This window comes from Suncus etruscus, chromosome 9, assembly GCF_024139225.1.
Source record: "Suncus etruscus isolate mSunEtr1 chromosome 9, mSunEtr1.pri.cur, whole genome shotgun sequence".
NCBI classification, from domain to species: Eukaryota; Metazoa; Chordata; class Mammalia; order Eulipotyphla; family Soricidae; genus Suncus; species Suncus etruscus.
Window position 1 is genome coordinate 110802056 of NC_064856.1, and position 26613 is coordinate 110828668.

At 57.1% G+C, this 26613-nt stretch overlaps 2 protein-coding genes across 2 annotated transcripts; both read left to right on the forward strand.

The window, feature by feature from the left end:
* Positions 1–2897: 2897 nt before the first annotated feature.
* Positions 2898–18422, forward strand: ANKRD13D (ankyrin repeat domain 13D). Its single transcript, XM_049780205.1, has 15 exons — positions 2898–3127; positions 3217–3352; positions 3491–3615; positions 4042–4087; positions 4172–4315; positions 4417–4606; positions 15042–15108; positions 15381–15462; positions 15600–15661; positions 15742–15872; positions 16549–16706; positions 16802–16912; positions 16996–17165; positions 17269–17360; positions 18090–18422. The coding sequence occupies exons 1-15, from the start codon at positions 3038–3040 to the stop codon at positions 18301–18303; spliced, it is 1818 nt and encodes a 605-aa protein (XP_049636162.1). The 5' UTR covers positions 2898–3037; the 3' UTR covers positions 18304–18422.
* A 1049-nt stretch (positions 18423–19471) lies between these two features.
* SSH3 (slingshot protein phosphatase 3) lies at positions 19472–24946 on the forward strand. The gene is made up of 14 exons (XM_049781171.1): positions 19472–19568; positions 19985–20022; positions 20347–20614; positions 21082–21200; positions 21310–21381; positions 21675–21740; positions 21830–22018; positions 22114–22207; positions 22341–22469; positions 22544–22590; positions 22780–22926; positions 23010–23210; positions 23295–23568; positions 24184–24946. The coding sequence occupies exons 1-14, from the start codon at positions 19503–19505 to the stop codon at positions 24439–24441; spliced, it is 1968 nt and encodes a 655-aa protein (XP_049637128.1). The 5' UTR covers positions 19472–19502; the 3' UTR covers positions 24442–24946.
* Positions 24947–26613: the final 1667 nt, after the last annotated feature.

The window sequence follows — 26613 nt, forward strand, 5'->3', positions numbered from 1 at the left end:
GGTTTCAGTGCTTGGGGTCTCACTTGGCCCTAACCAGCACCTGGCCCCTTAGTGGGCATCCGGCCTCACTATGCTGCCCCCAATAAGGGACCTGGAGGGTCCCAACGTCTCCAGTCCTCAAGCGTAGAAAGGTCTCCACATACTTCATCATACTCCGTGGTGGGCAGAGCTGGGGCCCAAAGCCAAGTCTGATTGGGGGACCAGGAGGTCCTGGGCAGAGGCCAAGTGGCCTGGATGGAGGAAGTGACAGAGGAGTTGGGCAGGGAGGGTCCATTGAGGGTGGGAAGGAGGACCAAACATGCAGGTAGGAGCCACTCAGCTGGTCCACAGTACATGCAGGGGCAGGAGGCCACGAACTGTCTGGAGAAATGGCACTGCGGGGTGGGGAGTAGAGAATAGGTAGCAGGACCATCATCAGGAGAGTCAGCGATCCTGGGTGATGGTAGGACTAATTCTGTACCCGGAAAATGCAGGGCTAGAGGAGGTTTGCGGTGGTCAGGGTGCTGGGTAGGGCTGAAGTTGTTGGTGGGATAAGGAAGTTATCAAAGGGGCAGAAGAGGGCCGGGCGGTGGCGCTGGAGGTAAGGTGCCTGCCTAGGACGGACCGCGGTTCCATCCCCCGGCGTCCCATATGGTCCCCCAAGAAGCCAGGAGCAACTTCTGAGCGCATAGCCAGGAGTAACCCCTGAGTGTCACAGGGTGTGGCCCAAAAACCAAAAAAAAAAAAAAAAAGGGGGCAGAAGAGATAGCTCAACTGTAGGGCATTTGCCTTGCATGCAGCCAATACAGGACAGAAGGTTCAAATTCCTGCTTCCCATATGGTCCCCCGTGCCTGCCAGGAGTGATTTCTGAGTGCAGAGCCAGGAGTAACCCCTGAGCACTGCCAGGTGTGACCCCCCCCCCCAAAAAAAAAACCAAAATGAAGGGATTTATTAAGGGCTTGGAAGAGCAGACAAAAGTGGTGCAAAGGTCTAGAGTACCAGCTGGATGTGTAGGAGTCCTGTGTTTAAGTCTGGAGGTGTGAGGGTAAGCACTTGCCTTGAGAACCAACTCTGGTGCTGAGGGGTAAATCCAGGCTCTGTTCTCAGAAATCACTCCTGGCGGGCTCAGGGGACCCTCTGAGATGCTGGGGATCAAACCCAGGTCAGCCGCAGGCAAGGCTAACTAACGCACTCCCCACTGTGCTTTAGCCTTGGCCCAGCCAATTGGGTTTTTGTTGTTTGGGTCACAGCCGGCAGCGCTCAGGGGTTCCTCCTGGCTCTATGCTCAGAAATCGCTCCTGGCAGGCATGGGGGACCCTATGGGATGCTGGTATTCGAACCACTGACCTTATGCATGCAAGGCAAACGCCCTACCTCCATGCTATCTCTCTGGGCCCAGCCAATAGATTTTTGAGTCATGCTACCTCAGACGGTGCCCAGAACTCGGCCACACTACCCTGAGCACCTCATGGTATGGCCTATGTGATCACTGGCAGTGGTCACCTCAAGCTTTGCCCCAACTGCTTCCTCCAAAGCTCTGCTTGAAAGCAAAGCACTCCCCCAAAAAATACCCTGGGTGAGGGCACATGCCTGGCAGGTTTGAGGGCCTGAGTTTGCCTTTAGGGCAGTCGACACTTTCAAAGTCCAATCACTGGAGACTGAGAGGCGGCAGTGGCCCCCCAATCTCTCTAACTACGAGAGGACAAGGTGGAAGCCGCGTTCAGTGCCCCCCTCCCTGAGACTCCATCTAACTAGCCATCGTGCCCAAGGGAGGCCAGGCCGGTGGGCAGGCTGTGCCTGGGTTCTCTCGCCACCGAAGACGCAGGCTCAGGACAAGACGTCAGGACAAGGCCTGCACCCCAGTTCCTGGCGAGTGGAGGGGCCGGCCCAGATTTCGCAACTTTCCTTCCTCTCTGGCAGCCAAAAGCAGCTTCTGCAAAGGCCGCTCGCGGGGCATCAGCGGGCCCAGCCCCGGGACCCACCCTGGCGGGGAGGTGTGCCGGGCCCCGTCCGCACAGGGCTGCCGGCTCTGAGGTGGCGCGGAGGGTCCGGCTCAGAGTCCTGCTCGGGGCCCGGGAGGCTGGAGGGGCCTGGGGCTGGGCGGCAGCACCGCGCATGCGCACGCGCAGCCCGCGCAGGCCCCGCCCCGGGACCCCCGACTTCCTCTCCGGTGCTAGCCGGGAGGTTGGCCAGGCTTGCGGCTCCCCCTGCAGGACGGACGCAGAGGGAGAAAGCGAGGAGCGCGCCCAGCCCCCGGTCCGGCCGTGCGGCCGTGCGGGAGGACTGAAGGCTGTGCCCGGCCTCGCCCCCCGGAGCTCGGGGTTGCCATGACGGCATCGGCGCGCGCACGGACCCGGCCGCGGTTGCCATGGTGGCGGGAGGTGGTTGGGGGCGCGCGCCCGGAAGCCCCGCCTCTCCTCGTAGCCCCGCCCAGGCCACTCCGTCCCGCCCCATTCCACGTCCCCGCCCAGTCGCGAAGCTCCGCCCCGAGTAGCCCCGCCTCTCCACGAAACCCCGCCCAGACTCAAAGCTCCAACCCGTTGTTAAGCCCCGCCCCATCCTTCCCTCACGCACCCCCGCCGCACGCGTGGCTCCACCTCTCTCCACGTAGCTCCGCCTAGACTCGAAGCCCCGACCCCGTAGCCCCGCCCCTTCCCTTCGCCAAGCCCCACCCACCCCGTGGCCCCGCCCGCTCAAGCCATTCAGCCCCGCCCTCTCAAGTCATTCAGTCCCGCCCTATTCCAAGGCCCCGCCCCGCCGAGAACCCCCGCCTCCCCCACGAAGCCCCGCCCCAGAGTCCCACCACTTCCTCCCGCTGCCGAGCCCCGCCCAGCCGAGCCCCGCCTCTCCCCAAGCCCCGCCCCTCCGACGTCCCGCCCCAGCCCGCATGCGCCGCCGCCGCCGTCGCTGCGGCAGCCGTGGGAGCCGCGGGGCTGCGCGCGGGGGTCGCGGCGCGGGAGCCGGGCGGGGCGCGGCGAGGCGAGGCGAGGGGCCGAGGGGGCCGGGCCGACCCCGCTGCGCCGCCGTCCCGCGCGGGATGCGGCGCTGAGGCCCAGCATGGCCGGCCCGGGCCCCACCTTCCCGCTGCACCGGCTGGTCTGGGCGAACCGGCACCGCGAGCTGGACGCCGCGCTGCACAGCCGCCAGGTGAGAGGCCGCGGCCCGGCCCAGGCCCCGCGCCCGCCGCCCGCCCGCCCGCCCGCCGCCGCCCCCGGCCTCACCCGCCCTCCCCGCAGCACGACGTGGAGCAGGAGGACCCGCGCGGCCGCACGCCCCTGGAGCTGGCCGTGTCGCTGGGCAACCTGGAGTCGGTGCGCGTCCTGCTCCGCCACCGCGCCAACGTGGACCGCGAGAGCCGCCAGGGCTGGGCAGGTACCGCGAGGGGGGGACGCAGGGACGCAGGGAGGGACGGAGGGACGGAGGGAGGCGGCGCGGCCCGGGCCCGGCAGCCCCCAGCCCAGCCCGGCCCGGCCCGGCCCGGCCCAGACCCTCAGCCGCGCGGGCACCCAGTCCTGCAGGAGGCCGTGAGCACCGGGGACCCCGAGATGGTGCAGCTGGTGCTGCAGCACCGGGACTACCAGCGGGCCACGCAGAGGCTGTCCGGCATCCCCGAGCTGCTCAGCAAGCTCCGCCAGGTACAGCACCCCGGAGCCCCCCGCTGTGCCCTGGCCCGGCTCAGAGACGGGCTGCTTTGGGGAGCCCCCTCTGCTCCCGGAGGGGCAGCATCCCGCAGTCCTCGGCACTGGGGGAGGCCGGGAGGGTGATCGTGGGGGACATGCACCCCTTTAGAGATGACCTCAGCGCCCAGAAGGACACGATCACCCCCTACCCCCGGCTCAGGCTACTACTGGTCGTTGAGAATGACACCACCACGTCTCCCCCTCTGCCTCCCTGATCCCCGACACCTCAGCAGGGCTCCCCTTGTCTGAGGCTGAGGCAGAGCTGGGCCATGTCCTCTACCAAAGGGGACTCTTGAGGGGGTCTTGCTAGCGGCTCCCCAAACCTGCTGCTCCCTCTCCATGCCTAGCCGGGCGCTGACAGGCCTTTCTGCCCTCCCTCAGGCTCCCGATTTCTACGTGGAGATGAAGTGGGAATTTACCAGCTGGGGTGAGTGGGGTGCACCCCGACTCCCCAAGACCTGGGCCAGGGCCCCTCGGGAGCGGGGACCCCTGTGACCTCCACTTCCTGCAGTGCCCCTGGTGTCCAAGATGTGCCCGAGCGACGTGTACCGGGTGTGGAAGCGGGGTGAGAGCCTGCGGGTGGACACCACCCTGCTGGGCTTCGAGCACATGACCTGGCAGCGTGGCCGCAGGAGTTTCATCTTCAGAGGCCAAGGTGAGCCAGTGGGGGGGCATACCCCTTCTACTTCCCGATGCAGGACACCCTCCACCCCCGACGGGCCTGGCACCCACTGTCGCCCCTGCCCTGTCCCACAGAGGAGGGCGCCCTGGTGATGGAGGTGGACCACGACCAGCAGGTAGTGCACACGGAGCAGCTGTCCCTGGCGCTGCATGAGCCCGAGGCGCTGCTGGCTGCAATGAGACCCAGCGCCGAGCATGTGGCCAGCCGCCTGACGTCACCCATCGTGTCCACCCACCTGGACACCCGCAACGTGGCCTTCGAGAGGTCAGTGGCTGCTGCTTCTGGCCTGCCCCTTAATGGGGGGACTCAGATTGGGAAGCTCATGGTGGGTGGCTGTGCTGTGTCCTCTTCCTGTGAACTGCTCCTGGGGGAAGTTCCTGGACCTCCTGGCCTCATGAGTTTGTTCATAAGACAAGGGTTTGGCTGGGGCCCAACCACTAGCACAGCGGGAAGGGCATTTGCCTTGCAAACCCGGGTTCGACCCCTGGCATCCCATAGGGGCCTCTGAGCACCACCAGGAATGACCCCTGAGTGCAGAACCAGGAGTAACCTCTGAGCATCACCAGGTGTGGCCTAAAAAAAAAAAGAAAAGAAAAATTGGGGCCCGGAGAGAGAGCACAGCGGCGTTTGCCTTGCAAGCAGCCGATCCAGGACCAAAGGTGGTTGGTTTGAATCTTGGTGTCCCATATGGTCCCCCGTGCCTACCAGGAGCTATTTCTGAGCAGACAGCCAGGAGTAACCCCTGAGCACCACTGGGTGTGGCCCAAAAACAAAAACAAAAACAAAAAAAAGAAAAATAACAAGAGTTTAGGCTCGGGGCCTGTGAGGTAAGGTGTCTGCCTTGCAAGTGCTAGCCAGGAGTAACCCCTGAGCATCAAACGGGTGTGGCCCAAAAAAAAAAACAAAAAACAAAAAAGAGTTTAGGCTCCAGTTCAGGGGCTCATAAGCGCCCCCGTGGGACTCTCAAGGGTGAGGTGCAGTGGAGGCTTGGCCTTGTCCCTCCGACCCTTTTCTCAGGGTATCTATCATTAGCCCATCCGGCCTCTCAAAGCTGTCACGGCCCATGAGAATATGTTCATCACCTCAATGAGAAACTTGTCCCTTCTCACCCCCAAAAGAATACTTCCCCCAAAAGAGCTCGCCTAGGCAGCTCCAGAACTTGTTTTATTTTGGTTTTTGGCCTACACCCTGTGGCGCTCAGGGCTTACTCCTGTCTCTGTCCTTAGAAATCACTCCTGGGGGGGCCGGAGAGATAGCATGGAGGTAAGGTGTTTGCCTTTAATGCAGAAGGTCATCAGTTCCAGCATCCCATATGGTCCCCCGTGCCTGCCAGGAGCAATTTCTGAGCATGGAGCCAGGAATAACCCCTGAGCACTGCCGGGTGTGACCCAAAAACCTCACACAAAAAAGAAATCACTCCTGGGACCAGAGAGGTGGCACTAGAGGTAAGGTGTCTGCCTTGCAAGCACTAGTGTAGGATGGACCGCAGTTCGATCCCCCAGTGTCCCATATGGTCCCCCCAAGCCAGGGGCGATTTCTGAGCGCATAGCCAGGAGTAACCCCTGAGCATCAAATGGGTGTGGCCCAAAAAATAAAAATAAAAATAAATGGAAATCACTCCTGGCAGCTCAGGGGACCATATGGGATACCAGGGATCAAACCTGGGTCAGTCCAGGGTCAGCCATGTGCAAGGCAAACACCCTAGCTACTGTACTATCATTCTCGGCCTTGTCCAGAACTTTCTGTTCTTTTGGAGCCCCCTATCCTACGGCTTCACCCTGGGAACGGAGCCCAATTTTGCTCACTAAATTCCAGGGTTAATCAGGGTGGTTGCGGACTGGTCTGAGTGGCTCTTGTCACTATTGAGGGACATTGGGGTGCTTCTGTTGCGTGACAAGTTCATTCCCAGTACTGCTTGGTGGGGGCAGGGACCAGTCTGGAGCCTTGGTGAGCTCCCATCCGTGGCAAGAGATCATGGGGTGCAGCTTCTCACCCTGAATCCGAGTGTCTCATTCCTTAGGTATTTTTGTTTGTTTTTGTTTTTTTGGGTCACACCTGGCGACCCTCAGGGGTCCCTGGCAGGCCTGGGGGACCATATGGGATTCCAGGAACCAGACCACTGTTGGTCCTGGGTCAGCCTTGTGCAAGGTAAACACCCTACTGCTTTGCTATCTTGGGGCCCGAGCGGTGGCGCAAGCTGTAGGGCGTTTGCCATGCACGCACTGACCTAGGAAGGACCATGGTTCAATTCCCCAGTGGCCATATGGTTCTCCCAAGCCAGGAGAGATTTCTGAGGGCATAATCAGGAGTAACCCCTGAGCATCACTGGGTGTGGCCAAAAAAAACCAAAACAACAAAAAACCTACCACTGTGCTATCTTTCTGGTCCCCATTCCTTCGTTTTTGCATGAACATCCTGGCAGGTGCCAAGCGGAACCTCTTGTGGTTTGGTTTTTGTTGTCCTTGGGACTGATGATGTCGAGCATCTTCCCTTCTGCTGCTTGACCATTCATCTAGTCACATCCTCTGCCTTTAAAAATATGGGTTTTGGGGCCCGGAGAGATAGCACAGCGGCGTTTGCCTTGCAAGCAGCCAGCCGATCCAGGACCAAAGGTGGTTGGTTCGAATTCCGGTGTCCCATATGGTCCCCCGTGCCTGCCAGGAGCTATTTCTGAGCAGACAGCCAGGAGTAACCCCTGAGCACAAGGTGTGGCCCAAAAACCAAAAAAAAAAAAAAAAAAAAATAAGGGTTTTGGGCCAGAGTGATAGCATAGATGTTGAGTGTTTGCCTTGCATGCTGCTGACCCAGGACAGTTCTGGGTTTGATCCCCTTCATTCCATATGGTCCCCTGAGCCTGCTAGGAGTGATCCTTGGTCATAGAGCCAGAAGTAACCCCTGAGCACCCCCAAACAAAACCAAATATAGGGTTTGCAAGTATTTTCTTCTATTCTGGGCCCCTTTATCCTTTTCTTTCTTTTTTTTGGTTTTGATTTTTGGGCCACACCTGGTGACGCTCAGGAGTTACTCCTGGCTATACGCTCAGAAATCGCTCCTGGTTTGGGGGGACCATGTGGGACGCCAGAGGATCTAACCACAGTCTGTCCTAGGCTAGCACTTGCAAGGCAGATGCCTTACCTCTAGTGCCACCACTCTGGCCCCTTTTTTAATTTTCTTTTTGTTGTTGTTCATTTTTATCTTTAGGACTCAGGTCTTACTCCTGGCTCTGCTCAAGGATCACTGCTGGGGGCCCAAGCAATAGCATAGCGGTAAGGCATTTGCCTTGTATGCAGCCAGCACAGAATAGACCCCGATTCAAATCCCGATATCCCATATGGTCTTCCAAGCCTGCCAAGAGTGACTTCTGAGCGCCGCCGGGTGTGACCAAAAACAAAAGGGATCACTTCTGGCAAAATTTGGGGGACCAGATAGGGTGTCAAAGATCAAACTCAGCTCTTTCTCGTGCAAGGCAAGCACCGTGTCTTCTTTTCTGTTTCTCTGGTCCTGGATCCAGCTTTTAGCACCATTACACCAATCCAAAGTCATCAAGTGTCAGGCCAATTTTCCTTCCAAAGACCACTGCTTACAGTTCACCCTGAGGAGTGAGTAAAGTGTCTCAGCAGGGGAGGATGCTGCAGAGCTGGTGTTTTTCCCTGAGGAGCCCCCAGTTATTCAGTTACTCGCCCACTGACAGGCGGGTTCACATCCACACTCTGAGCCAGATCCTTAGATCTGCCTGTCTGAACTGTCCTCCCCACTATTGCTGCGTGGAACATGTTGATATTAGAACTTGTGAGTCTTTGTTGTTCTACTTGGAATTTGGGGGGATGTTCAGCATCTCTTGTGGTTTCATATGGATTCCAACTTCCTTGGGCACTTTCAGCAAAGAAGTTTAGGAGGGCTCAGAGACCATGCCTGGGAGTCTAGATCACTGGGCGGTGTTTGCCACCTAGGTGGTAAATGTTTGGACAAACGACTCATGCACTATTCTGTTCTGGTCTTTTTTGTTTGTTTTTGCGTCACACCTAGTAACACTCAGGTTACTCCTGGCTATGTGCTCAGAAATTGCTCCTGGGTAGAGGCCAGTGCCGTGGCACAGCGGTAGGGCTTTTGTCTTGCACGCGTTAACCTAGAACGGACCACGGTTCGATCCCCCGGCATCCCATATGATCCCCCAAGCCAGGAGCTATTTCTTTATTTATTTTTTGTTTTTTGGGTCACACCTGGTAGCACTCAAGAGTTATTTCTGGCTGTGTGCTCAGAAATCACTCCGGGAGGGGCCAGTGGTAAGGTGTTTGCCTTAGACGCAGAAGGACATGGTTCAAATCCCGGCCCCTATGGTCCCCCAGATGGTGGTTTGAATCCCGGCATCCCATATGGTCCCCCGAGCCTGCCAGAAGCGATTTCTGAGCATAGGGCCAGGAGTAGTGTGACCCAAAAACCAAAAAAAAAAAAAAAAAAAAAAGAAATTGCTCCTGGCTCAGGGGACTATATGGGATGCCAGGGATTGAACCCAGGTCCATCTGGGTCAGCCACATACAAGGCAAATGCCCTACTGCTGTGCTATTGCTCCGGCCCCTCATCTGTTCAGATCTTTAATTTCAGTGATGATGGTGTTTTTCAGAGCATATCTGTTTTACACTTTTTTTTAAGGCAGTTTCTTTTGTTTTAAGGCTCGGGGGTTTACTCCTGGCTCAGTGCTCAAGGATCACTCCTGGTAGGGTCCAGGTGACCACATAGGATGCCCTTGATCAAACCTTGGCTGTCCACATGCTAGGCACATGCTTATCTCTCTCTCTTTCTCTTTGGATTTTGGGCTCTACCCAGCAATGTTCAGGATCACTCCTGGCTCTATATTCTTTTTGATGTTTTACTAATGAAATGTTCTTTTTTTCTTTTTTTTTTGGTTTTTGGGTCACACCCGGCATCGCTCAGGGGTAACTCCTGGCTCTATGCTCAGAAAACGCTCCTGGCAGGCTCGGGGGACCATATGGGACACCGGGATTTGAACCAATGACCTTCTACATGAAAGGCAAACGCCCTATGCTCCATGCTATCTCTCCGGCCCCTTATGAAATGTTCTTAATTATATATTTTAATTCTACATTGTAAATGATAAAAATTCAAGAGAATATTAAAAATGTTTATACAGATTCAAAAGCATAATTTTAGAGAGGCTACACCCAGTGGTGCTCAGGGCTTACTCCTGAGTCTATACTCGGGAATCACTCCTCACAGTACTCAGGGGACCATATGGGATACCGGGGATCAAACCTGGGTCAGCTACCTGCACTATCCCTCCAGCCCCTCAATTAAAATTTGCTATTTTGTTTGTTTTGCATTTGGAGCCATACCTGGTTGTGCAGGGGTGCTGTTCGGGGAAATTCTATGACATTTGGGCCACCAGATGCAGTGCCGGGCATCAAACCTGGCTCAGTCACATGCTAGACAAGCAAAGAAGCTCTGTGGCCCAGTTGAATTTTCATATATTGATTTCAGCAAGTTTGCTGAAGATATTTCATTCTAATAGTTCTTTTTTTAGGGGAATCCTTGATTTTTTTTTTTTTTTTTTTTTTGCTTGGTTTTCTGAGACCTGCCAGTGCTCAGGACTACTCCAGTTCATGGGGCCACTCCCTGCAGTGCCAGGGTCTGAATATAGCCCACATACAAACCTACTCCTTAGCTCCTGGAGCTGTCACCCAGCCAGATCTTTTGCTGTCTAGAACTGGCATGTAAGCCATAAACAGACTTTATTCTCCTTCCTTTACAAGCTAGATGCCTTTTCTTTTTGTTGCCTCATTGTTCCAGTAATCTCCGGTAGAATCTCTCATACCTCATACCGAATGAGCTTGTTAAGAGACATTTTTGTTGTTTAGCTGTCCTAGGGGGAAGTATTCATCTTACACCGTGAAGTCTGATGCTAGCTGAGGCTGTCCTGGGCCCGGTTGAGAAACTTCGCTTCTATTCCTAATTTGACTGTTTTGGTCCTGAAAGGGTCTGAATTGTTGGAGTTTTGGTTTTTTGTTTTTTGTTGTTTTTTGTTTGTTTGTTTTTCCTGTGGTGCAGTAGGATCACATACCTGAATTTCAGTCTCGAGCTTTCCTCTGTCAACTAATTATCATATTGAACCAATCTTGTATTTCTGGGAGAAAGTTGGCTTGGTCATGGGATATTATTTTGTGTTTGTTTCTTTGTTTTGGGGGCTACACTCAGGGGTTCCTTCTGATTCTGCACTCAGGAAAACACTCCTGGCAAGCTTGGGGCAGCTTATGAGGTGCCCGGGATCATCAGGTTAGCTGTGTGCAAGGCACACTTTGACTGCTGTCCTATCTCGAGCCCCTAATTTTTAAATGTTACTATGCCAGTCATCTTTTTATTTTATTTTATTTTATTTTATTTTATTTTATTTTATTTTATTTTATTTTTGGTTGCTTGGGTCACACTCGGCAGCACTCAGGGGCCACTCCTGGCTCTATGCTCAGAAATAGCTCCTGGCAGGCACAGGGACCATATGCAATGCCAGGATTCAAACTACCATCCTTCTGCATGCAAGGCAAATGCCTTACCTCCATGCTATCTCTCTGGCCCCATCTTTTTCTTTTACTGAGGAACTTGTGTCTGTATTTATAAGACATATTGGTCATAGGCTGGCGAGATAATACAACGGGTAGGGCAATTGCCTTACAACTGACCCAGGTTCAATCCCTGGACTACAAATAGTCTCCTTAAACCTGCAGGAGTGTCCTGGAGAGATAGCACAGCGGCGTTTGCCTTGCAAGCAGCCGATCCAGGACCAAAGGTGGTTGGTTCGAATCCCGGTGTCCCATATGGTCCCCCGTGCCTGCCAGGAGCTATTTCTGAGCAGACAGCCAGGAGTAACCCCTGAGCAACGCCAGGTGTGGCCCAAAAACCAAAAAAAAAAAAAAAAACCTGCAAGAGTGATTCCTTAGCACACAGCCAGCTGTAGCCCCTTACATGTATATAATATATAATTATATATACAAATATACATATATTCAAGAATATAAGTAAAATTATTGTTCTTGTGATGTCTTTGCTGTTAGCACCTGAGCCATGCCTCCTTCTCCTTGTCAGTTAGGGCCTGTGTTACTTTCTTGTGTGTCTTTTGCAAGAGCTGGGGATTCATTGCTATTCATTCTTTAAATATTTGTCAGGATCCGTTGGTAAAACATCTGGGCCTAAGGTTTTCTTTGTAGGTCTTTGGTTTTGTTCAGGGGGTTACACAGGCAGTGCTCAGATCTTGCTCCTGGCTCTGCTCTCAGGAGTCATTCCTGGTAGATTTGGGGAACCATATGGGTTACTGGGGATCGAACCCTGTCTGCCATGTGCAAGGCAATGGCCTCCTCATGGTACTGTCTCTCCAGCCCAGGTGGGTCTTTTTGAAGTTGCTTCTTCAGTTGCTACCCTTTTTGTTTGTTTTTTTGTTTTTTGGATCACACCTGGCAGTGCTCAGGGGTTATTCCTGGCTCCATGCTCAGAAATTGCTCCTGGCAGGCTCAGGGGACCATATGGGACTCTGGGATTTGAACCGATGACCTTCTGCATGAAAGGCAAATGCCTTACCTCCATGCTATCTCTCTAGCCCCCAGTTACTACCCTTTTTACCAATCTGTTCCCATTTTTCCTTGGATTTCTGCTTCTTTTTAATTTTGTGTGTATGGGGCAGGCAGGTACTATCTCCCCTTTTCTTCTTTTTGGTTTTCACAGCCTTTTGTGCCGCGTGCTGCGTGCCTGGGGCCCAGGGCCCAGGCCTGGGAGGTTGTTTCTCTGAGCTGGTCTCTCTGGTCTCTCCGGCCCATCCCAGTGAGCTCATCTGTTTCTACACAGTTGTTCTTTGTCTTCCTGTCTAATCCTTTTCATTTCGGTGATGTCAATAGCCTTGACCCCATTTTAGCTTCTGATTCTAGAAAGTCTGAATCTTCTTTTGTCTTCGCCATTTTGCCTACAGGTGTGTTAATATTGTCAATTCTCCACGCCTCCCCCTTCCTACAAGAAACCAGCTTTTGGTTTGAGATGTTTTCTCTCTTATGTTATATATATATTTTAGGTCACATCCAGTGCTCAGAGGTTACTCCTGGTTGTCTGCTCAGAAATAGCTCCTGGCAGGCACGGGGGACCATATGGGACACCGGGATTTGAACCAACCACCTTTGGTCCTGGATCGGCTGCTTGCAAGGCAAACGCCACTGTGCTATCTCTCCGGGCCCATGTTCTATATATTTTTGTCTGTTTTGTTTGTTTGTTTTTTTGTTTTGGGATCACACTCGGCAGCACTCCTCGCTCTACGCTCAGAAATCACTCCTGGCAGACTCAGGGAACCATATGGGATGCCAGGATTTGAACCATCATCCTGCATGCAAGGCAAACACCCTACCTCCATGCTACCTCTCTGGCTCTATTTTTGTCTGTTTTTGTTTGGGGCCACAGCTGGCAGCACTCAGGGGTTACTCTTGGCTGTGTATTCAGGGATCACGCCTGACAAGACTCGGGGACCATATCGGATGCAAGGCAGGCGCCCTCCCTGCTGTCCTATCACTAGGATCCCACCCTTAAGCCTTTGATTTGTTTGGTTTTTGGCCACACCCAGCAGCGTTCAGGGGTTACTCCTGGCTCTACGCTCAGAAATCACTCCTGGCAGGCTCTGGGGACCCTATGGGATGCCAGGGATTAAACCTGCCCCATCCCGGGTAAACTGCATGCAAGGCCAACACCCTACTGCTTGTTACCGCTGTAGCCCCAACCTCCCTTTGACTTATTTAATCCACTAGCTACTTTCCACATATCTGTGTTTTCTAGACTTTTTTTGTTTAATTTTGGGTCACACCTTGCAGTGCTCAGGGATTACTCCTAACCCAGCATACAGGAACTGCCCCTGCCATTTCTCGGGGAACCATATGGGACACCCGGGGATTGAACCACCCTACACGCCCTACTCCTTGTACTAGTTTCAGTCTGTTGGAGAATTTCCTTATGATTTCTGAACGTTGTCTTTGTCTTGTTCTGTAATGATCCAGTGTAAGATCTGTCCTGTGTCCTGCAGAATGTTCTGGTATACTCAGGAACATTCTGTGAATGTTGCTAGCATGTGTTTTTTCCATTAGTACTTTATTTAAACACCCTGGTTCACTTAGTTGCTCATACTACATTTATTTCTGCCATTTTATATCCCAAGACCAATCCCTCCAACAATATTTCCTCCAACATTGTCCCTGGAATCCCACACACACATCCCAGCCTGATCCCTTGGCAGTTACAAAATAATTTACTTTCTATTTACTTCTAAGTGGGAAGGAAGTCATTAAAGAAAAACTACAGCACAAGAAAATTTGTGAGGGCCCGGAGAGATAGCACAGCGGCGTTTGCCTTGCAAGCAGCCGATACGGACCAAAGGTGGTTGGTTCGAATCCCGGTGTCCCATATGGTCCCCGTGCCTGCCAGGAGCTACTTCTGAGCAGACAGCCAGGCGTAATCCCTGAGCACCGCCGGGTGTGACCCAAAAACCAAAAAAAGAAAAAAAAAAAAAGAAAAGAAAATTTGTGAAAACTATATCTTGTAGTAGGGTTGATAAGTCATTATTTAAAGGTTTACCAAGTTATTTGTTGCTAATTGATTGGTTTTGTTAGCCTTAGGCAGCTCCTAAAGCTACTTTGATACCTAATTAAAACACATTGGGGAGGGGCTGGAGAGATGACACGGAGGTAGGATGTTTGCCTTGCATGCAGAAGAACCATGGTTCGAATCCCAGCATCCCATAGGGTCCCCCAAGTCTGCCAGTAGTAATACCTGAGCTTAGAGCCAAGAGTAACTGAGCAACAAGATGTTATTCAAAAACAAAACAGTACAAAACCACACTGGTGGGGCCAGAGAGATAGCATGGAGGTAAAGGTAAAGTGTTTGCCTTTCATGCAGAAGAATGGTGGTTCGAATCCCAGCATCCCATATGGTCCCCGTTGGTATCTAACCCACATTGGTTAGATACCACTAAGTACGTGGCATGGGTACTACAGGCTGGGCTCCATCCTACAGAGGGCGCAGCCCTTCTAGCTGTCATGCCACATTGTTTTGGCAGCTTCTGAAGCTCCCAGGCTGGCATGGCCACATTACAAGTGCCCTGTTTTCTTGAGCTCTGTATGCTTGGCGCTTCGTGATTAGAAGCGGAGTAGTGAAATTTCTGGTAATTGCCGCAGAATCGGACATTCTGACACTTTGACCCTTGACATGTGGAAATGTCCAGTGTCTGTGAGCCGAGAGACAGTCCCTAAGGGTCCCTGAGCACCACGCTTGGTGGTCCCCATCTGGCCTCTCCTTTCCCGCCTACCCTAAAAGCTTGTTCCAGGCCGTGTCTCAACAGTAAATGCTTTGTAACATCACTCAAATAGTTATAATTATTGCGGGGGGGGCGGGGTGTTGGGTCACACCCAGTGGCACTCAGGGGTGATTCCTGGCTCTGTGCTCAGAAATCGCTCCTGGCAGGCTCAGGGGACCATATGATATCAGGGATGGAACCCAGGTCTGTCCTGGGTCGGCTGTATGCAAGGCACACGCCCTACTGCTGTGCTTTCTCTCTAGCACAGTAGTTAAGGACTTTGGGATGGGGAGACGGGGAATGTCCATCAGTGATCAGGGCCTACTCTTGTCTCTGTGCTCAGGGATCATTTCTGGCCCCTTTTGTCTTTTTCAGGAACAAATGTGGTATCTGGGGATGGCGGTCAGAGAAGATGGAGACAGTCAGTGGCTACGAGGCCAAGGCAGGAGAGCCCAGTGGTGGAGGCTGGGGGAAGGGGACACAAAGTCGGGGGCCCACTGCTCCTTCTCCATGGGGACACTCCCCTCCCAGATACAGTCAGTGGGGCCTAAAGACCCCTCCCCCCACCCTCAGCAGGAGTCTTCACTCCAGGGCCCCCATGGACCCAGCCTTTTGCCCAGCCAGTTCCCCTGCTGGTCTATGCCTGCCTTCTCCACTGGGGGGCACCCTTGTCCCCTTTCTCAGCTTGGGAGCCTCTCTCGTCCCTGCCCCCAGGTCTACAGTGCCACCAACGTGGAGCTGGTGACACGCACACGCACGGAGCACCTCTCTGACCAAGACAAGTCGAAGAGCAAAGGTAAACCCAGGTGCGCCTGCCTGCAGCCCACTCACACCCTAGGGTGGGGGCAGCATGTCTGGCATAAGCTGGGGGTGGGTGGAACCGGCCATAGGAACAGCCCCCAAAGATGCTCACCAGCATATCCTTCTCCTTAGGGGGCAAGACTCCCTTCCAGTCCTTCCTCGGCATCGCCCAGCAACATTCCTCCCACAGTGGGGTGAGCCGGGACTGGGGGGTTGCAGGGGGTATGCCCAGGCAGACCCTGGCCAGGCGCTGAGCCCCTTCTGGGTGCCCCAGGCCTCTGTGCAGCAGGCAGCCAGCCCCACCAACCCCACGGCCATTTCCCCGGATGAGTACTTCGACCCCAACTTCAGCCTGGAGTCCCGCAATATCGGCCGCCCCATCGAGATGTCCCGCAAAGTGCAGAGGTGAGCATCGAGAGGAGCCGGGGCCACTTTCTCGGGATGGGGACCCACGTGGGCTCCCAGCTTTCCTCCCATCTTTCCTCCTTCGGGGCAGGAGCCAGGTCAGCCTCACCTGTACTCAGCATGTGTCCTAAGGGTTGTTCACTTGGCCAGGGGACAGATGGGAGAGTAGATGAGTGGGTGGTGGAATGACGGGTGGATGGATGGATGGATGGATGGATGGATGGATGGATGGATGGATGGATGGTTATATAAATTGGTAAGTGAATGAATATATGGATGATAGATACATTTACGGATATATGAATGATGAATGAATATATGGATAAAGAGTTATATGTTAGGTGTATGCATGAATTGTGCGTGTGTGTGTGTGTGTGTGTGTGTGTGTGTGTGCAAAGATGGGTGAGAGATGTGTGGATGGAAAAATTGGCGTGTACGTGGAGCTAGCCTCCTAGCTGGTGCTCTGTTGAATATGTCTATAAGGGACCAGCTCTTCACGCCTGTTTTGTGACCCAGGAAGCATCTCCTTCTGGGAGATGGAGGGGTCCCCCACACCTCCTGCAGGGTCTGCTGCATGACCCTACCCCGTCATTGGGCAGGCTGAGATCTGCCCTCGGTTGTGCCAGACACGTGTCTGGGGTGGGGTGGCCTGATGTCCCGCTGCTTGCTGGGGCAGGTTCAAGGCCACGCTGTGGTTGAGCGAGGAGCACCCACTGTCCCTGGGGGACCAGGTGACACCCATCATTGACCTCATGGCCATCAGCAACGCACACTTCGCCAAGCTGCGGGACTTCATCACGCTGCGCCTCCCACCCGGCTTCCCGGTCAAGATAGGTATGGGGAGGCCCTGCCTGTTAGCGAAGGATGACCTTCGACTGCAGGGGTGCCTGGGGGTGCTGTGGCACTCAAGCGTGGCTGCCTCCCTACAGAGATCCCCCTTTTCCACGTGCTCAATGCCCGTATCACCTTCAGCAACCTGTGTGGCTGCGATGAGCCACTGAGCTCCGTGTGCACTCCGGCGCCCAGCTCTGGGCTCACAGGTACCCGGGGAGGGCAGGAGTGCACCCAGGCTGGCGGGCAAGGTCAGGATCAGAGCCGAGGTGTGAATGGGGCTCTCTGCCAGGCCATGCGAGCCCCTTCCCCTGCGAGGTGGACCCCGCCGTGTTTGAGGTGCCGGAGGGCTACAGCGTGCTGGGTGCCGAGCGCAATGAGCCGCTGCGGGACGAGGACGACGACCTGCTGCAGTTCGCTATTCAGCAGAGCCTACTGGACGCAGGCACCGAGGCCGAGCAGGTGTGCCTGGCGCAGGGGAGGAGAGGGGGGTGCCCCACCTGATCCCCACGGTCATGGGGCCTGCCCAGCTCACAGCCCTGCTTGTGCACTCTGCCTGGCACAGGTGACAGTATGGGAGGCGCTGACTAACACCCGGCCGGGCACCCACCCTGCACCCCAGCCCACTGTGTATGAGGAGCAGCTGCAGCTGGAGCGGTGAGACCCTGTCACCCCTTTGTCTTCTGTCCCCAACCAGGGGGGAGCTGTTTCCAGGATCTTTGAAAGGCATCTTGGGGGGCAGGACTGATGGCATGGCAGGGAGGGGCAGTTGCCTTGCACGTGGCTGACCCAGGTTCAGTCCCCTGCATCCCATAAGGCACCCCAAGCCTGCTAAGAGGAACCTCTGAGCGCTGCTGGGTGTAGCCCAAAAACAAAAAAGACATTACTCTTTGTTACCTCACTTAACAAAAATTTAGTTATGGGGGCCAGGGGCCAGAGAGATTAGACATTGGTAGTGCATTTGTTTGCATGCAGCTGATCGAGGACAGACCTGGGTTCAAATTCCTGGCATCTCATATGGTCCTCCGAGCCTGCCAGGAGCGATTTCTGAGCTCAGAGCCAGGAGTCACCCCTGAGCGCCACCAGGTGTGACCCAAACAAAAAACAAACAAAATAATTTAATTATCGGGCCTGAGTGATAGCACAGTGGATAGTGTGTATGCCTTGCACGTGACTGGCCTGAGTTTGGTCCCCGGCATCCCATTTGGTCCTCCGAGCCTGCCAGGAGCGATTTCTGAGTGCAGAGCCAAGAATAATCCCTGAGCACCGCCAGGTGTGGCCCCCAAAACATAAAGGCAGCTGGGAGAGGGGCACTTCCTCTTCTCCTGTCTCCAAGCTTGTCCTGCCTCCCTCACCCTTCTCTCCCCACTCAATCCCACCTCGAAGGGCCCTCCAGGAAAGCCTACGGATGTCCACGGAGCCCAGGGCCCCCGGCTCCCCGCAGAGGACACCCCCGCCTCCAGACCCCCCAAGCTTCGAAGAGCAGCTTCGCCTGGCCCTGGAGCTGTCTTCCCGGGAGCAGGAGGAGCGGGAGCGGCGCGGGCAGCAGGAGGAAGAGGACTTGCAGCGGATCCTTCGGCTTTCGCTCACAGAGCACTGAACACCAAGCAGCGGCCCCCACCTGCTTTTGTAACTTATTTATTTATAAACTCTGGAGCCCAGAGCCTCAGGCAGGCTTACAGTAGAGACCCCGTGGAAATAAAGAGCCCTTCAGTGGCAGGCTGTCTGCTCCATGGGGGGTGGGGCCCCCCTTGGGTGACGCCTCAGTTCTGGGTTTGAATCTGGCCTGTGATTCCCTGTTGTTTCCTCCTGTTGGGGAGGGCAAAGTGTCACAGCAGGCAGCTTGCTTGCCCTTTCGATCAACTTCCCTGGCGCTGGGCCATTGAGGGGGTGGCCCAGTTCCCTCCTGCCACCTGGTCTGATTTTCCCTGGACCCCTCTCCTGGGGGGGAAAGGACTGCACCCCCAAAACTCTGCCCTGGAGGGAGGTTTCTCCAGTGCCGAAGGCCTGGCTGGGTTCCTGCTCTCATACCAGCATGTTCCAGGCAAGGAGAGGGACTTCGGACAAGTCACCTCCCTCTGCCCGATCTCAGCCCTGCCCTCGCCTTCCTGGGGGCCCTGAAGTTCCCTGTTGCGGGTGTCATGGGAGCAGTTTTTTCATTTTTTGGTTTTTGGGTCACATCCGGCAGCGTTCAGGGGTTCCTCCTGTCCCTACGCTTGGAAATTACTCCTGGCAGACTCAGGGGAACCTATGGGATGCCGGGATTCGAACCTCATCCCTGCATGCAAGGCAAACACCTTAACCTCCGTGCTATTTCTCCGGCCCCGTCAAGGGGGCAATTTTGATTCCCCACAGGAATTCAAAACCAACCTGCAAGGACTGTAGGTGTAAGGGGGTGTCCCCTAAGAGACACCCCATCCCAGCCTTCCCTGCGTCGAGCTGCCTCCCCAGGCAGCTCCAAGCCAAAGCAGGCGCCCGGGCAGGGCAGGGCGGGCCGTGCAGGGCGAGTCCCGGGACTTGGCATCAAAGGCCAGAACCGGGACTGACCTGCCCGGGCGGGATCCTGACCCGCCCCTCTCCTTGGCCACGCCCACATGGGCGGGGCCACCGGGAGCCGCGAGGGGCGGGGCGGCGGCGCGGCTCCGGCTCCGCGGGCCGGGCTGGACTTGCGCCTGGCCCTTTAAGGCCGTCCCGAGGCGTGCCAGGCCCCGGTGGCGCCCCTGGCTCCTTCCTGCTCTCCGGGCACGCAGGTCCGTGGGGCGGTGGGAGGGCGCCGTGCCCGGTGCCCAGCCTGGCCCCATGGCGCTGGTCACCGTGAGCCGCTCGCCCCCGGCCAGCGGCCGCTGCTCGCCCGTGGGGCCCCCGGTGAGTCCGGCCTGGCCTTGCGCGGTGCTGCCCACGCACTTGGCCGCGCGCCGGGGGGCCCGGGAGCCCTGCTGCTGCCTCCGTTGCAGCCGGGCGGCACTCGGGGGCCGGGGAGGGGCGTCTCCGGGGACCCCGGGCCGGCTCTGAGCACCCGGCCCCCGCCCGGCTCCAATCTGGGCCAACGCTGCGCTCCGGACACGTCCTGTGCCGGTGCCAGTCGCCGCGCCCTCGTCCCCGCCGCCCTGCCTGGCCGGGCCTGGGCCCCGGGTGTCGTGGCACCTCCGTGCGGGTTGGGGGGGGTCCCCGGCTCGATTACTCGGCTCCGCTCTGCAGCGGGGTGGCCAGCTCCCCACCCACCCACCCAGCAGCCTGCTCCCTTCCCTCCTCACTGTGCCTGGGGGGCTCTTTCTCCGCAGAGCCAGGCCGCCAGGAGGACCAGCCGACTCCAGCGCAGGTGAGCACCGGCTCCTGTCCAGGCGTCAGGACTGGCCTCTGCCCCCTGGGCACACTTGGCCACAACAACCCCAGAAAATGTGGGCGCTGTTGCAAGGCCTGGAATCAGTGCCTGGTGGGCACTGGCCCCCTCTCCTGAACCCTGACTCAGACCAGAGGTCCCCACTGCTTTTTCAGCTCCACAGGTGGCCTGCCCCCTCCGTCCAGGAGGGCCAAGGCGTGGCTACACCCTCAGGAACTAGGTAGAAAGGCACTTTTCCAGGCCCCAAACTCCCCAGGCTAGTTGCACCTGCTCCGCTCACCCGATGGCCCCTTGCCCTGCCAGGCAGAGCTTCGCCGTACTCCGCGGGGCCGTCCTGAGACTGCATGACCACGATGGAGGGGACGACGATGATGGAGATGGGGAGGCCCCAGAGGCCGGCCCTGAGTCTCCCGAGGAGCCCCGGGGCGAGGAGCAGCCCCTCACGCACCAGGCTGACCCTGGGGACCAGGTGGACTCTGGGCACTGCGACCAGAGTGCCCAGAAGCAGGAGCAAAGCCACCACCTGCAGCTCATGGTGGGGCTGCTCAGGCCGCAGGACGACATCAGACTGGTGAGGCCCCTCCCATAGGGTCCGGTTGGGGAGGAGCCAACAGGCTGGGTTTTTTTGGGGGGTGTCCTGGACCTCAGGATCAGCAAGGCCTGGCACAGTACTCTCACCCTTCTTGAGGTTCCTGCACGGGAACTCCATACAGATGGACAGGACTCTGGGGTTCCCGCGAGGGGCTCTGTGGGGAGGGGATGCCTGGTATTTCCTGGGTAATGGGGGAAACTGGAAAGGGGGCAGGAAGGGGCACCAGGACCCCTCCCGAGGCAGTAAAAACGCTGGCCCCTTCCCAACCTCCCCAACAAGGAACAAGGCCCTCAGCATTTGGAGAACAGGAAATCCACGCCCTAGTTCAAGTCCAAGCTGGCGCTGGCAGCTGGAATGGGGATACAAGGGGGGTCAGGGGTTCCTGGGGTAGGAGCAGGGTCCTTGGGGCCCTGGAATCTGTTAGCCTGGCTCTGCCCCCCCCTCAGGCTGCCCAACTGGAGGCGGCACGGCCCCCCCGGATCCGCTACCTGCTGGTGGTCTCCACGCAAGACGTCCCAGGCCAAGATGAGACGCTCCTCCTCGGAGTAGACTTCCCCCATGGCAGGTAGGAGATGGGGTGCTAGGGTGCACTTTCTCCAGGGTAGGTAAAGGAAGGAAGGCGGAGGGGCCCAGGAAGGTGCAGGGGGTAATGGCATTCCCCCCGTCCCTGCCAGCTCCCTCAGCTGCACCCTGGGCCTGGTCTTACCTCTCTGGAGTGATACCCAGGTGTACCTGGATGGAGATGGGTAAGAGTGGGGTGGGAGTCAGGGCACTGGGGAACAGCGGGATCTGGCTGGGGCCCTGGGCTGGCTCTGCTGCCTCGGGTTTGCTGGGAGCCCTCAGGGTGGTCGCCAGCCCTCTCTGTCTCTGAGCTCATTCCTGCACCCAACCCGGCTAGCTCAAGGGGGTGGGGGCAGGGGGTTCTCAAGAAGCTCCAGTGATATGTCCACATTTGGGAGGTCCTTCCTGAGGGGGGCTAGGGCCCCGGGGCTCTGTCTGGAGCCTGGGCTGGGGTCCCATCGCCATGTGATGCCTGCAGAGGCTTCAGCGTGACGTCTGGCGGGCAGAGCCGGATCTTCAAGCCTATCTCCATCCAGACCATGTGGTAAGGGCCCTGGCACCAGGCTGGCTCTTTCCCAGGGGTCGGCGGGTAACACAGTGCAACCCTTCCCTCTGCTTCTCCTCTGTCCTCAGGGCCACGCTGCAGGTGCTGCACCAGGCCTGTGAGGCGGCGCTAGGCAGTGGGCTGGTGCCAGGGGGCAGTGCCCTGAGCTGGGCCAGCCACTACCAGGACAGACTCAACTCTGACCAGAACTGCCTTAACGAGTGGGCGGCCATGGCTGACCTGGAGTCTCTGCGACCTCCCAGCACCGGGCCCGGTGGGTCAGTACCGGAGGGGGGGAGACAGTGGGGCGAGGGAAAGGTGCCATGCCGTGAGAGTGGAGGGGCCTGGCTGACGGGCTCGCCTCGCCTCTCAGGGCTTCGGAACAGGAGCAGATGGAGCAGGAGATCCGGGCCGAGCTGTGGGAAGTGCTGGAATCCAGTGACCTGGAGAGCGTCACTTCCAAAGAGGTAGGCAAGGGGCTGGGGCCTGAGGTGCTTGCAGGACAGCGCTGCCCTCTCCCTGGCTCAGCTCCTGCTCTGGACGGCACCCAGGTGCCCGGGCTAGGTGGATGCCCCTGAGAGCTTCGTGCTGGGCCCGCAGATCCGCCAGGCCCTGGAGTCGCGTCTGGGCTGTCCCCTACAGCAGTACCGCGACTTCATCGACAACCAGATGCTGCTGCTCATGGCCCAGCAGGACCGGGCCTCACTCATCTTCCCGCACCTCTACCTGGTGAGCCGGGCAGCTGGTGAGGGTGGGCAGGTGGGTGGCCAGTTGGCCTGCCCTGACCTTCTCCGTGTCCACAGGGTTCCGAGTGGAACGCAGCCAACCTGGAGGAGCTGCAGAGAAACAGGTGGGGCGCAGGGCCCTGTTGGCCCTAGGACGCCACATTGTCCAGGATTAGCTGAGCACAGGGGCCTATTGTCCTGCCTGCCTTCGAGATCAGGAGGTCCCGGGACGCAGGGTGGGGTCGGAGGGTCAAGGGGACTCCCCTCGACAGTCCCTGGGAACAAAGCCCAAGGGAAGCTCCCACTCTGCACAGGGTCAGTCACATCTTGAACATGGCCCGAGAGATCGACAATTTCTACCCCGAGCGCTTCACCTACCACAACGTGCGTCTGTGGGACGAGGAGTCGGCGCAGCTGCTTCCACACTGGAAGGAGACACACCGCTTCGTGGAGGCTGCCAGGTGGGGCCCAGGGATCCCTTCGCTGCCCTGGCTGGTGCCCCCCTCTGACCTTGCCCCCTGCCCACCTGCCTGCCTGTTCCCAGAGCGCAGGGCACGAGGGTGCTGGTACACTGCAAGATGGGTGTGAGCCGCTCAGCGGCCACTGTGATGGCCTATGCCATGAAGCAGTATGGCTGGGGCCTGGAGCGGGCGCTGCGCCATGTGCAGGAGCTACGGCCCGTTGCGCGCCCCAACCCCGGCTTCCTGCGCCAGCTGCAGACCTACCAGGGCATCCTGACTGCCAGGCAAGGACCGACCGGGGCACTTGCAGCCAAGGGCGGGTTGGGCCACTGCTGGTTCCTCCCTGCTGACTCGGGACCCCTCCACAGCCGGCAGAGTCAAGTCTGGGAGCAGAAAGTTAGCGTGGGCTCCCCGGAGCAGCCCCTAGAACCTGTGGTTTCTACGCCGTTGCCGCCTCTTCTGGCAGAATCTGGAAGCTGCGGGGAGATGGAGGTGGCACGGCCGGAGGAGGAAGTGGACGCCCCTCGAGAAGAGCCTGGGACTCGGCCCCGTATCAACCTGCGAGGGGTCATGAGGTCCATCAGCCTGCTGGAGCCTCCCGGGGAGCTGGACAATGCCCCCATGGCTGAGGACCTGCCTGAGGTAGGAGGTGCCTGCGCAGTTCCCTCTGGGTGGGCAGGGGCCGCTGCTCCCTGGGACATCATACCATGTAGGGAGCCACTGAAAGACCTCACAGCCAGGAGGTGCTGCCTGGCACCATGAGGACTCTGAATCCCACCAAGGGATTCACCAAGGCACTGCCAGGTGACCACAAAACACGGTATGGGAATGAGGGCCCCTCCCTCGGCGAGTGCCAGATACTCACTGCTGACCTGAGGGGGGATGGCAGGACTATTTCAGAGGCTTCCTGGAAGCAACAGCAGGGAAGAGGGTAGTTGATGGGCGTGTGGGTGCCCCTAAAGGCTAGGTGTGGTCAGTGGCACCCACTGCATCAATGCAAATGGGTCAAGGGTTAAGGATCAAGGAAAGGCTTTTCGGGGGGGGGGGGGGCCCACAGGGGAGCCAGGGAAGATTTGGGAGGGCAACAGGGAGGCTGCAGGAGAGCTGGAGCAAGAGTAGAGTACTGTCAGGTGTGGCCCAAAAACCAAAATGAAGAGGCTGCAGCAGGTGAGGGTTGTGGAAGTCACTTCCCTGGGGTCCCCCTGGCAGCTCCCCCCATTCCTGTCCCTGTCCTGATTTCTGTCCCTGCGCCCCCAGGTTTTCTCTTCAGGTGAGGCCCCGAATGGAAACCCAGCACTCTCCGAGGCCAGTAGAGGAGGGAGACAGCGTAAGGGGCAGTGGCCTGCCCGGATGTCCCGCCAGTCCGTGGTTGCCCTAAACAACGCTGCCCTGGTAGCCAGCCGGAGCCGGGCCTTCGAGGGGCAGGAGCAGGAGACAGGGCTGGGCGCCAGGCGGGCACGGAAGGTGGTGAGACAGGCCAGCGTAGGGGGCAGCGAGGAGGAAGGGGAGGCCTGAGCCCTTGATGGCCACGACCAGGACACTGCAGTCCTCCGAGCACGACACTACAGCCTTAAGCACAGGCCTATGCCACTCAGCCTCCTCTGGGAAGGGGGTGTGGAAGAGACGAAGGCCTTTGGGAGTGGCACCCGACTCCATTCTTGCTGCTCCCTAAAGCTCACTGCAGCCATGCAGGGGGCTCTGTACCCTCATCACCCCATGTTCCTGGGCAGAGTAGCTTCTGCTCAGTGTCTCGCTCTGGTGGACCCTGAGCAGCAGAGCCAGGACCCACTGATTGGCTGGTGGGTAGGCACCCCCTTTCCTGTGCAACCCCCAGTTTATGCTGCTGCCTCATCATCCCCTGCCTTGGCACTAGACCGAGTCACAGGCACCAGGCCAGAGTCTGTTTCAGCTTTCAAGACCTTTTCCCAGTTTCTCACGGTTTAGTATGTGCTAGCTTTGTACCTAGAACTAAAGAGCATTTTCATATTATTTTCAATTTTATAATAAAGCCATCTCTCCAGCCAGGTAGTTTTCCTGGAGAGGAGGACTTTGGGTGGGGTGGGGAAGAATGAAGGAGAGAAGGGGGATCCTGCTCGGGACGCCCCAGGAGGAAGAGGAAGCATCAGGCCTCTTAGGCAGGCCCAGATCTGTTCCCGAGCACAGGCCCCTTGGGGACACATGGCGCTGGCTCAACCGGCTTGTCCTCACAGCCTGGGCCCCTTCCAGAAACTGGGCCTGTCTGAGTCACTTCGGCCCTTCAGATCATGCTCTCAAACACTCACATTGTTGGGGGGCTGAGTCCCTATCTCCTTTCCTCCAAGCAGCCCCCCATGGGAAAAGCTGACCCCATATGTCCTCCCAGCCTATTGGAAGAGTGAATGCCGTCCCGGGAGATTGGGCGCTGCTTGCCTTGGCCTCTATCCCCCCTTTTCTTTCTGTGACACAAAGAGACGAATCAGAAACTGCCCAGGGACTGGTCTGGATCGGTCAGCTGGGCACTGCCAAAACTCAACTTCAACATTGGCAGGAAGGAATCCTGTCCACCTGTCTGCCTATGAATGGCAGGCGGGACTCACAGGTGGGGTGTAGAGGATAGTTCTGACTTTCTTTGGGGGATTGGGTCACACCCGATGGTACTCAGAACTGACTCCTGGCTCTGCACTCAGGGATCATCCCTGGTGGGACTCAGGGGACCCTCTGAGGGACCGGGATTGAACACAGGTCAGCCGTGAGCAAGGCAAGTGCCCTCCCAACATATTGTATCTTCAGCCCTAGTTTTAATCTTTGACCCACTTGGCTCAGGAAACTCTGGGAGACACCAACCATCCCCCAGTCAGTTGGAAACCCCCACCTAGATTGCCCTTTCCAAGATCTGGGTGATAGCCAGAGGGAAGTGCTCACTGCCCGTGCAGTGTGAAAAATCTTAAACTCAAGCCATAGGGCTAAGAGGTCACAGGGGACTTGTGTACATGGAGTCTACAAGAATATGCAGCAAAAATGCAGACAAGAGGCTGGAACCATAGGACAGTGAGTGACAGGGTGTTTGCCTTGCATGCGGCTGACCCGAGACGAACCCAGGTTCAATCCCTGACATTCCATATGGTCCCTGGAGCCAGCTAGAAGGGATTTCTGAGCAACCTCTGAGCGCTGCCAGGTGTGGCCCAAAACCAAACAAATGCAACTAAGCTAGTTGTAGGGGGCGGGGGAGAGAGAGAACAGGGTGTTAAGGCAGGTACATTGCACAGGGTCAATCTTAGTTTGACCCCTGTATCACATAGGTCCGACAGCCTCCCACAGGGCCAGCCTGAACAGCATCACAGCCAACAGCCAGGATTCACCAGGGTGGGAGAGGGAGAGTCCAAGGGTTACCATGATGCTTTTGACCCCAGCTGGATCCCTGGCTCTGGATATGTTGTCCCGAGATACTAATGGAGTAATCCCTGAATTTAGATACAGGAATCATTTCTGAGTAAACTCTAGGTGTGACCCAAAACCCCAATAAAGAACCGAAATCCTGTATAGTGCTGCGGGCCAACTGATTAACTTGCACAAGGTCAACCCGGGCTTGGTCTCAGAGCACTGCCAGAAGCGTTCCTGGAGCACAGAGGCAGAAGGAAACCCTGAGCACCATGAGGTGTGGCCCCAACGCCTCCACCCGTTGCCCCCTAAAAAAACCTGAAAACATAA